Source organism: Rhinopithecus roxellana, chromosome 3 (genome assembly GCF_007565055.1).
Source record: "Rhinopithecus roxellana isolate Shanxi Qingling chromosome 3, ASM756505v1, whole genome shotgun sequence".
NCBI classification, from domain to species: domain Eukaryota; kingdom Metazoa; phylum Chordata; class Mammalia; order Primates; family Cercopithecidae; genus Rhinopithecus; species Rhinopithecus roxellana.
The window spans coordinates 184,017,188-184,029,242 of record NC_044551.1 but is presented as its reverse complement, the minus strand read 5'-3'; the positions used below and the strand labels follow the sequence as shown (position 1 = coordinate 184,029,242).

The following is a 12,055-nucleotide window of genomic DNA, read 5'->3' as shown; positions in this document are numbered from 1 at the left end:
GACTATAATACTCTATAAAATAAGTGAATGCAATGTGTAAGATATGAATAGGAAAATAGACTAAAACTGGAAGGTAACATAGGCAAATGAAAACACAATTTTAATGAAGTGACAGGGATATAGATAATATTTACCTGTGATGTTTGTTGGTATTTTAAAATTGTTTTTCCCACAATGTGCTACTAACCACAAATAAAAATGGTAATTAGGCACAAAAACCACACTCAAAAAGAAAATCTCCTTTCCTCTGCTTTCTTGGAGACAAAAGCACAGCACAATTTTTTACAATAATGGCTCTCAACCTGAAACAATTTTGCCCCCCCAGGGCGCATTTGATAATTTTTGAAGACATTTTTGTTTTTCACCATTTCAGGGATGCCAGTGACATCCATTAGGCAGAAACAAGGGATTCAGTTAAACATCTTACAATGCGCAAGATAGCCCCGACAAGACAGGGTTATCTGGCTCCAAATTCCAATATAGCCAAGGTGAAGAAAACCTGATATAGAATGATTGTAAAATAAGTCATTGCCCTTCCCCCTGACCAGAACTAAGCCCTCCTTCCCAGGAAAAATACTTTCCCTGACTTACATTCTTGTAGGAATTTCCATGAATATTTAATCCTCTCGGGAAGAAAGAAAGCTAAAACACACATGATGCGCTTCTGAAATATGAAATTCAAGGCACTTCCCTTGCCTGCTTTCACTTGCAGGGTAAACACACAGTCAGATGCTTACTTCACACTAGAGTCAAGTCAGAGGATTGTTGAAGGAAAAAAGCAACAGTAAAGGATGTGCTGTAAGAATTAACCAAAAGAAATAGAAACTGGCACTGTCAAGTGGGTACTGCCTAAAAATAGATGAATTCAGTATTCTAGAGACGTAAACTTTATGATGAACTGCGTTTGTTTTATGTGGGATAGAGGGAGGAAAGACTGGAAAAAAGAAGAAAAAAACCCAGCGAAGAAAAATACTCAACCACCTTTAAGAGAATTATATGCAGGAGCAATTTCTTGGTAAGCACGAAAATTCATTCTCATTATTGAAAATTCAACTGAAAGTTAGGTCTTGATAATAAAAGAAAAAAAGAAAAAGATGTAGAATATTCATATAGTGCTCACACATATCCTAAAACTATTGAGACAGCTTACAGTTCTTGAACATATACCAGGCAACATTTCCTGACAAATATTTACCATAAATTTTTGACATTAATGGTTACCTGACAGATTTTGCTGAAGCAATAGGAAAATTATTAGACAAGTTAACAAATGGTACCCATTCACAATGAAAGAAATTATGACACAATCAACATCTTCACCTCCTCAATGTTTTATATAAACCTTCATTTATTGCTTGGTTTAAATTGTGCTCAAGAGATGTAATTTAAAATATAAGTTTATCGGGAAGAGTTGTATTATTCACACTGTGAATATTATATAATGCACTGTGTATTACATTTAACACACTGTGAAGAAAGTACCTACTTTAAAAAATTATTTTAATTAAATTAAGTGTTTTTTTCAAGGTGGAGTAGAGAACAGAAACAGTAATATTTGAGGAAGGATTAGTTTATTTAGTCCACCAACTATTTCCAAAAAATAAGAGTAAAAACAACAACTATAATGAAACAAGCTCCTCATGGAATGCAAATGATCAAAAAATATGGCTTTGCTACATTTTAAAATGCAGTGTAACAAGATGGCTAAGACTGAGAGATGTGAAGGCAATCATTTGCTAGCTATGTGACCTTGAACAAATCATTTAACGTCTCTGGGCCTCAGTTTTCCCTTTTTAAATAGGCTAACAGTGGCTATCTCAGTTTTTATAAGAGGACTGGTTAACTTGATGTGCATTAACACAATACTTGCACAAGTTAAAACCTCAATACAAGGTAGTGCCCTAGTTTGGATGTTTGTCCTCTCCAAACCCCATGTTGAAATTTGATCCCCAATGTGGCTCTGTTGGGAGTTTGAGCCTGATGGGAGGTGCTAGGGTCATGGGGGCAGAGGTCTCGTGAGTAGTTCATGCCTTATCTGGGGAGTAAGTTCTCATTCTATTAGTTCCACTGAGAGCTAATATTAAAAAGAGCCTGGTACCTTCCCCTACTGGCTTCCTCTTGTGCCAGGTGGTCTCTGCACAGGAAGCCAGTTCCCTGGAAGCCGGTTCCCTGTCTGCTTCTGCCTTTAGTTGAAGCAGCCTGATGAGAACCTCACCAGATGCAGATGTCCAATCTTGAAATTTCCAGCCACCGGAATGGTGAACCAAATAAACTTCTTTTCTTTATTGACTATACAGTCTCAGGTATTCTGTTGTAGCAACACTAAATGGACTAAGACAGGTAGCTATAATTATTTCCTTATATTTGTGTTATGATGAGGTGGAGAAGGTTGAGCAATGTACAAAAGTTCAGGAGAGGGTGAGAGGAGAAACAGAAGGAGGAAAAGAGGAAGGAGAAAACAACAGCTTGCCAAAATTGTGCCCAAAATTGTGTGGGCATAATTTGTTTAGAATTAAGGTTGTCTGTGGTCACGGAGGGTTCACACCTACTTTACTCTATGCTTCCTGAATGAACTAACTTACCTATTTTCACAGCAGCCAATTTCAATATAAAGTGTCTAGTATGTTCACAGAGAATATATAAGTCTTCAGGCAAGCCTTGAGTTTCCAGTCCTGCTATCCACTTTGTATCTTCAACCTATTCCTTTCTGAAGATTGTTTCTCCATCAAACTATATATAACTCTCACTCTGTTGCCCAGGCTGGAGTGCAGTGGCATGATCTTGGCTCACTACAACCTCCGCCTCTCAGGTTCAACATTTCTCCCTGCCTCAGACTCCTGAGTAGCTGGGATTACAGACGTGCACCACCACGCCCAGCTAATTTTTGTATTTTTAGTAGAGACGGGGTTTTGTAATGTTGGCCAGGCTGGTCTTGAACTCCTGACCTCAGGTGATTCACCCACCTTAGCCTCCCAAAGTGCTGGGATTACAGGAGCGAGCCACCGTGCCCGGGTATATATGACTTTTTAAAAGCAATTCCCTCTCCCTATGTCCCTTCAGAACCAAACTTCTCAAAAGTGTAGTCTTCAATCACCGACACTCCACTTGCTACATTTCACCAGTGCACTCTTGTTACTCTATCTGGAAGAAATTTTTTACAATTTATTTCAGTTGATCACTGTGGCATCTGACACAGCTGACTATTTGCTTTTCAAACTCTCAGGTTTTAAGACATGATTATCTGGAGTATCTCATACTAACTCTCTGACTGCTACTTATTTATCTCTTCTGTGAGTTCCTTTTCTGTCTTCCACTGTCTAAAATACAGGGCTCACCAGATTTCTATTTTTAGCTGTCTTTGCATTTTTCCATTTAAATTTTATCTATTCACATCGTTAGAAGCACTACTTATATGCTGACAATGCTCAGTTTGTCTCTCTAGATGACTGCTTCCTGATCTATACACCTATATTTTCCAGTCACCTTCTGGTTGTATCCATTTGGAGATTCTATGTGTATAGAAAAAAAAATCAACTTTTCCGAAAGTGAACTCACTATCTGCCCACGGGCCTCATCCCCCTGATCCCCACTGCCCTTCTTGTCATCCCTACATCAGTAAAGGATACTGTCAGAAACATGGGATTCACCAAGTCCTGTCACTTTCATCTTATAAACACAATAATTTTATATCTTTTTTTTTCTGCATTCCTGTCTTACTTCATCAAATCTTCCTGAAATTTTGCAGTAGGTTTTCAACTCATCTTCCAACCTTAAGTTTTGCTCCACTTCAATCCACCTCTACACTTCAGAATCATCTTCCATAGGTTTGAATCTGTTCATGCAATTCTACTGACATCATTTCATGGGCCCCTACAGCCTTTGGACAAATATTCAATTATTGAGCAAGACACAAAAATGGTCTTCATCATTTGATCCCCACCTATGGCTTCAACCCCAACTCTATCCTTTCCTCACTCCCACTCCAGCTTTTAAAATGACTTCCAAATCCCTAATACCATTTATTTATCCCGTGTCACACCCTTCTCTATGTTATTCTTTCTGCTCAGAACATCTATTCACATACTTCTAACCCCCTTCTTCACCTGACTCATTTCCATGTAATACATTAGTAAATTCCCACTATGGCCTGTGTATTTCCTCTTTCAAAGCACTCACGACCCCACATTGTGATTCTTTCTACACTTGTCCCAAATGGTGAATATCTGACTTTGTGGGCTATGATTCTATGCTCTATTTCCCCACAAAAATAGTATAGCATGTAGCAAATAATAATAAATTACTACTATAAAAGTGAATTTTTCACTCAATACTTGTGGCATTCACCAGGGGTCAAATATCCAAACAACCATTTGTATATAAAACAAAACCACACAGGGAGAGACACCAAAACCTTGTCATGATGTAATTTATAAACATGATGGAGGAAGACAGAATAAATATGCAAAATATAAACCATTTGAAATATCAAATACCCAGAAAAATGATAAAATCAACAAGTGACGAAGGAACTTATAGGAGACAAAGACCATGAGGCACTTACTTGGCTGCTAAGAAAAAGTCTTACAGAAAAGGAAAGATGTAAGCTAGGCATAAATACAGCAAGAATCTGATGCAACTATAAGAATAGTAAACACCTACCTGGGCAGAGTGACTCATGCCTGTAATCCCAGCACTCTGGGAAGCTGAGGGTGGGGAGATCGCTTGAGCTCAGGAGTTTGAAACCAGCCTGAGCAACATGGTGAAATCCCATCTCTACTAAAACTACAAAAATCAGCTGGGCATGGTGGCACATGCCTGTAGTCCCAGCTGCTCAGGAGACTGAGCTGAGAGGATTGTTTGAGCCCAAGAGGTGAAGATTGCAGTGAGCCAAGATTGCACCACTGCACTACCTGGGCAACAAAGCAAGACAACTGTCTCAAAAAAAAAAAAAAAAAAAAAAAAGTAAACACCTAGATTATATATTTCATGAGGTCAAGGGATGGATTGATCTTGTTCACTACTCTGTCCATAAGGCCTAACACATGCCTGGATCATAGTAGCTGCTAAATAAGTTTGTTGAATGAAATTTTCAACTGTGCAGCTGGTGATGCAAGAAAACATCTGTTTAAAAAACAGCAGCACTTTTCTCCATTTGCCATTCCATAAAAAGGTAATTTGTGTATGTGTTTACTAGAACTCTTTCCTCAAAAGTGAAATATTGCTTCACTCTTTGGTTGGCAAATGTGTTGTTTTAAGATGGAGAAGAATCTGCTTTAAATGAAGAGGAAGCTATTTCAGTCCATAATCCTCAGAGCCAAATTTGAATCTTAAAATGCACTTTTCATCAAAGAATCTTAACAAAAAGATTCCTGCCAATTTAACATGACATCTAAAAATATTTCATTCCAAGGCCAAGCTTTCTGCTCAGGAGCATTCTAATTGAGACCACATTCTTCCAAAGATCTATTGAGCTGACAGTCACCTAAGTCACATGGTTGTGACACCACCACTAGCTTTCCAGTAAGAACTCCCAACTGCATGCCATTTAGGAGTTCTGCATTTTCATCATGATTTTCTAGATTTTCAAGCTTTCCTGGAACTTCTTTATATCCAATAGAGAAACATGGAACTTTGAGCTGGAAGCCAAGTTAATATGTCCCTTCTCAATTAAAACATAGAAAAACTGAGACTTAGTAAATTATATTGTCAACTCAAGCACACTTAAGACAGTAGCTGGAGTGGACATTTGGTTTCTTGAGTTGTCTTCATTAAGTATGTTCATAGACTACCAATAAATTTACATGAAGTCATATCTCAGAAAGATATTGCTGGCTCAGTTCCAGACCACCACAATAAAGTGAACACCCCAGTAAAGTGAGTCCCACAATTTTTTTGGTTTCTTAGTGCATACAAAAGTTATGTTTACACTATGCTGTATCTAATAAGTGTGAAATAGCATCACGTTAAAAATGTACATACCTTAAGTTTAAAATACTTTATTGCTGGAAAATACTAACAATCATCTGAGCCTTCACGGCGTAGTAATCTTACTGCTGATAGAACATCTTGGCTCCATGTTGATGGCTGCTGATTGAGCAGGGTTGTGGTTGCTAAATGCTGGGGTGGCTGAGACAATTTCTTAAAATGAGACAACAATGAAGTTTGCTATATCAATGGACTCTTCCTTTCACAAAAGATTTCTCTGTGGCATGCTATCCTGTGTGAGAGTATTTTATCCACAGCAGAAATTCTTTCAAAATTGAAGTCAAACCTCTCAAACCTGGCTGCCACTTTATCAAATGAGTTTATGTAATATCCTAAGTCCTTTGTTGCTTCAACAATGTTCACAGTGTCTTCACCAAAAGTAGATTCCATCTCAAGAAACCACAGTCTTTGCTCATCCATAAGAAGCAACTTGTGCATTGAAGTTTGATCATGAGATTGCAGCAATTCAATCACATCTTCAGGCTCCACTTCTAATTCTAGTTCTCTTGCTATTTCCACTACATCTGCAGTGACTTCCTCCACTCAAGTCTTGAACACCTCAAAGTCATTCATGACAGTTGGAATCAATTTCTTCCAAACTCCTGTTAATGTTGCTGTTTGAACTTCCTCTCATGAACCATGAATGTTCTTAATGGTATCTAGAATGGTGAATCCTTTCCAGAAGGTTTTCAATACTTTGCCCAGATTCATCAGAGGAATCACTGTCTATGGCAGGTATAGCCTTACAAATTGTACTTCTTAAATAAGACTTGAAAGTTAAAATTGCTCCTTGATTTACGGGCTACAGAATGGACATTGTGTTAGCAAGCATGAAAACAACATTAATCTCTTTGTACATCTCCATCAGAGCTCATGTATGAATAGGTGCATTGTCAATGAGCAGCCATTAATTTTGTTGTTGGTTTGTTTTCTAATTTTAATCTTATTATTATTATTATTATTATTTTGAGACAACTTACTCTGTCATCCAGGTTGCAGTGCAGTGGTGTGATCTCAGTTCATTGCAACCTTTGCCACCCAGGCTCAAGTGATCCTCCACCTTAGTCTCCTGAGTAGCTGGGACTACAGGCACATGCCAACATGACTAGCTAATTTTTGTATTTTTTGTAGAAACAGGGTTTCGCCATGTTACCCAGGCTGGTCTTGAATATCTGGGCCCAGGTATTTGCCAGCCTCAGCCTCCTCAAGTGTTGGAATTACAGGCATCAGCCATTGCACCTGATTGAGCAGTAAGTCAGTAAGCATCTTTTTTTTTTTTTTTTTTTTTTTTTTTTTTTTTCCTGAGCAGTAAGTCTCAACAGTAGTCTTAAAATGTTCAATAAATCACGCTGCAAACAGATATGCTGTCATCTGGGCTGTGTTTTTCCATTTCTAGAGCACAGGCCGAGTAGATTTAGCATCATTCTTAACGGACCAAGGATGTGGGAAATGGTCAATGAACAGTGGCTTTAACTTAAGGCAACCAGCTGCATTAACACCTAACAGAAGTCGACCTGTGCCTTGAAGCTTTGAAGCCAGGCACTGACCTCTCCTCTTTAGCTATGACAGTCTTAGAAGTCATCTTCCTCTGATAGAAGACTCTCTTATCTAATAAAGTCTGTTGTGCAGAATAGCCAGCCATCTTCATCGATTATCTTAGATCGTCTGCATAAATTGTTGTACCTTCTCCATCAGCATTTGCTGATACACCTTGCACTTTTATGTTATGAAGACAGCTTGTTTCCATAAACATCCTAAAGCAGCCTCTGCTAGCTTCCAACTTTTCTTCTGCATCTCCTAAGCCTTCATAGAATCAAATACAGTTAGGGCCTTGTTCTGGTAACCTGGCTTTGTCTCTAAGGGAATGTTGTAACTAATTTGATCTTCTATCAAGAGCACTAAAACTTTCTCCATATCATCAATAAGCCTGTTGTATTTTCTTATTTTTCATGTGTTCACTGGACTACCACTTTTGATTTCCTTCATAGACTCCTCCTTTGCATTCAAAACTTGGCTGTTTGGAGCAAGAGACCTAGCTATCTGTCTGTCCCAGGTTTTGACACACTTTCCTCACTGATCTTAATCATTTCTAGCTTTTGATTTAAAGTGAGAGATGTGCAACTCTCATTGTACTGCGGTTAATTGGCCCAATTTCCATATGGATGTGTCTCAGGGAATAGGGAGGCTCACAGAGAGGGAGACAGACAGGGGAATGGCCCATTGGTGGAACTGTCAGAACACATACAACATTTATCCATTAAATTTGCTGCCTTACATCAGTGCAGTTCATGGTGCCCCCAAACAACTGCAATAGTAACATCAGAGATCACTGATCACCACAACAGATATAATAATAATGAAACAAATTGAAATATTGTGAGAATTACCAAAATGTGACACAGAGACACAAAGTAAACACATGCTACTAGAGAAACAGGCTCCTTATAGACTTGCTCATTTCAAGGTTGCCACAAACCTTCAATTTACAAAAATGCAATGTTTGCAAGGCACAATAAAGCAAAGTAGAATAAAACAAGGTATACCTATACTCTGGTATTCACCCAAGATAGGTAAAATGAGACTATTACTCTCCTTTAATGAATGAGTAAAGTGAGCCCAGTCTATCTGTGAATATCCTCAGGATGACTAAGCATCAGAAGTGGAACTCACATCTGAGACTCCTGATTCACTTTCGGGTCTGTCTATCATTGTGATTTACAAGGAGCATCACACCGACATGGACATTTATTTGTACAGTACAAATGAGTCAATGACAATTTAAATGGTCTGGTTCCCTACCATTCTTCAAAGGAAGACATGCTATAAAAAGAGAAAGTTACAATTATCAGAGATTGCAGTCCACAAAGGATAATGAGGAAAAAATGTGTCTGTTAAATCAATTTTGAAGTTTCATTTAAGGAACGAATCAACCATCCTTTCAGACCTGAAGCTAATCAAAAGGCACTAACACTCAGACCTACATACAGGGGACAACACACCATAAACATCTCTTATTTAGATACCAGTGATGGAATTTCCCATCTGTTGCTTCAAAACAAATAATCATCTTTAAAAAATAACAACAAACATCACAACAAATTTTTCTTTGAAGATAATTTTAGGTTATTAAGATTGCCAGCTGAAATAAATGTTAATTTTTCAACAAGTCACAATCTAGCTGGACAAATCCATGGGTGTAGCATAAGGCTAAGTAAGGAATCTGGCTTGGAATTTTCAACACTTGGTTCTAATCATTAATGTTGCAATGTTGTCCCATTTACAACCTGACATTCGTTTTTGCACTTTCAACATCTCATGATTTTTCAGCAACAGTAAATAGCTGTAAGTGATGACATCTTGCCTTAGCTGGATCTATATTTTGACTAGCAGGTCTTGGCATTGTTTCCACCTCAGATATCTCTCCAAAATGTTGCATGTAGACAAAAAAATGAATAGAACTTAAAGGAAAGAAAAATAAAAATTCTATCACTCTAAACAGTGTTAGGATATAATACCTCTAAGTTATTAGCTAACCTATTGCAGCAACCTCTAGTCCTCTCATGATTATCTCTTTCAGTTCTAAATTTTTCTTGATACATTTCACAAAATCTCATTTAGTGATTCTCTAAAGAAGGAGGTGGTGGTAAAATAAGACTTGGGACTGACAGAAGAGCATAAAAAAAGCAAAATGCAAAAGAGAGGAGTCTGAATCAATCACGTGTAGGATGCACAGAATCACACCTGATTTCTATATTACTTTGTTTTAAACAGCATAATTTAGATTCAAGCTCCTGAGACATAGGAAGGTACCCACATTAGGACATCTTTTATTTTTATGCTGAAGCTCAAAACGTAAACTGATGAAAGAACTTTCAAATTCACCAAAAGTGAATATTCATATATCTGAGAAATTAAATACTATCCCAAGAAACATTCTGTAACCACACAGATTTTCATAATGTGAGGGAAATCTATGATTCTGAAACATCCAATATTGTCTTTAGTCTGCGTTTATATTGCATGTGATAAAAACTTCCCCAAATTAGAACATGAGAAGATTCATGTTATTAAAACACTTCAGAAATAGCTGAATTCCCTTGCGTACTCATAAGGTATAAGCATAGTATTCATTTGCTTCAGAATCTTGTGAAATCTCAGGTTTATCTCTTATCTTTGGACAGTGTGTAAGGACTATGCTGGTTACTGAGCTTCTTCTTGTTTGAATTCTGGGAATACGGAAATTTGTATTATGTTAAGAACTAATTTCCAACTCCTGAGGGGTGGCTTAGAAATGTTTTGCATAAAAGCTTATATACTATACCCCCTTCTTTAATAATGCGACCAATTTCTAGACAGAACTATGTCAAAACTCAACCTTCTGAAATGTGCTGAGTGCTATCAGGACTGAAAGTAACACTGGAATTTTACATTAAAATGTGGCCTATTTAGAGGGACTTTTCCAAAGCATGGGATTTTAAAAACACAGAGTAGAAAAGTCACTGGAGGAATGCCCCCAAGTATGTGGGGGCGTCTGGGACACTTGTCATTTTATTGCACGTCTGCAGTGTTCTAATATGGGCAGCAGGGGGAGCTCCTGATTGAAGCAAACCCCCCAACACGTGTTTCCTAGTTGGGAACACAGGCTTTTTCCTCTTAGCACTTGCCCCAAGTCCAAGGAGGCAGCCACTGAGGAGTACTGCTGTCAATTAACTGTACAAGCTTAAGACATGTGGTGAATGAATTGCTGAAGTGAACAGGGATGACACATGGGTCTGAGCCTACCTTGTAGAAACAGGGTGGCCAATCTTTATTTTGGTGGACAGGAGGGGTTAAAGGAAGCAGCAAGCAAAGGAGCTGGGGCAGGAATGGGGGATGGGGGCTTGCCACTAACTGTAAACAGTGATCTTTGAAAGCAACAAGTGGGCATCAGTATTCCAGGGCCTTTATTACAGTTTTGTTTGTAAGCTATATTCTCCATTAAATGTCAAATCAAAACTCTCCCCTCTCCCCATGAGCCCACATCAAATCCAGAAAATCACTTGACGAACTGTGTTTATTTCTGAGCCTTCGGAGATGAGGCTTCTGTAGGGGGTCTCCGGCATGTGACTGTGTTTTACACATGAATGTGTGATGCATTTTACTCCAAGTATCTGAACCAGGTTGAAAAAATCGTTAGGGACCAGAAAGAGCCAACTCTCTAACCTCAACACAGGGGATTCTAGGGTGAAATTCCATGCCCTCACCCCCACCTCATACACATACCCAGGCACACCCCCACCCCCAATAGCTGGCTCATTTCTCCTTCCTGTCCCCAAACGAAAGTCTGCAAAGAAGTAGTCATAAACATCAATACTCACCATATTGACTTCAGAAACCATATCGATGCTGGCAATGTCAATGTTCATTCCCACAGCCACGGGGGGACCTGCAAAGCAAGATGGCCAGCCACGTGATTTCTTTGAACTTCATTCATTCTCAGCAAGAGTTATCCCTGGGCATAAGACACTCTACCACAAACCCCTCTGCACTACTCACTCTCAAATTTTTCAATTCTGTGCTTTTTTGTTAAAAAAAAAAAAAAAAAGTAGCAGGCACACACTCGTCTAAGAAATGCTGTATTGAATATGCACGCACGTATGTTGTGAACAAGGGATTCCAGCTCTGTCTACATATGCATATGTCTCAGCAAGTGAATGCACACAACTCACAGAAGCACAAGAATCCTTCTAGCCTAAGGGATTTTTATATTTTGCGCAAAACCCCCTCCTCCTCAGTCTTTCCCACCCCCTTCTGTGCACAGGTTTTAACTCTTTGAGCTTCATAAGAGTCTGAAGCAATATTAAATAAGTCTATCAGCATACCTAGGGCTGCAAGCAGAGAGAGGTTCTTCTTTCCCCTACCCTCTCTAACCCTCCCATTTTCTCCCTACCCTCCCATCCCCCAGTCCTCCCCACTTCTGTGAGGCTGGGAGGAGTGGATTATATCCAGACATGAGCCACGGTAACCATGGCCAGAAGAACTCTTCCAAAGTAGGCAGGCACAGGGGGTTAATGCCACGTCTCAACCAACT

General features: G+C 38.8%; 1 protein-coding gene across 4 annotated transcripts in view; it reads right to left on the bottom strand.

Moving 5' to 3' along the window:
- GABRB2 (gamma-aminobutyric acid type A receptor beta2 subunit) overlaps positions 1-12,055 on the bottom strand; it is a 258,289-nt gene that overhangs the window by 244,036 nt on the left and 2,198 nt on the right. For all 4 annotated transcript variants that reach the window (XM_030927330.1, XM_030927329.1, XM_010388905.1 and 1 more), the window contains one exon: positions 11,343-11,410. In XM_030927330.1, the coding sequence (XP_030783190.1) occupies positions 11,343-11,410 (68 nt within the window). The remainder of the gene's footprint in view (positions 1-11,342; positions 11,411-12,055) is intronic.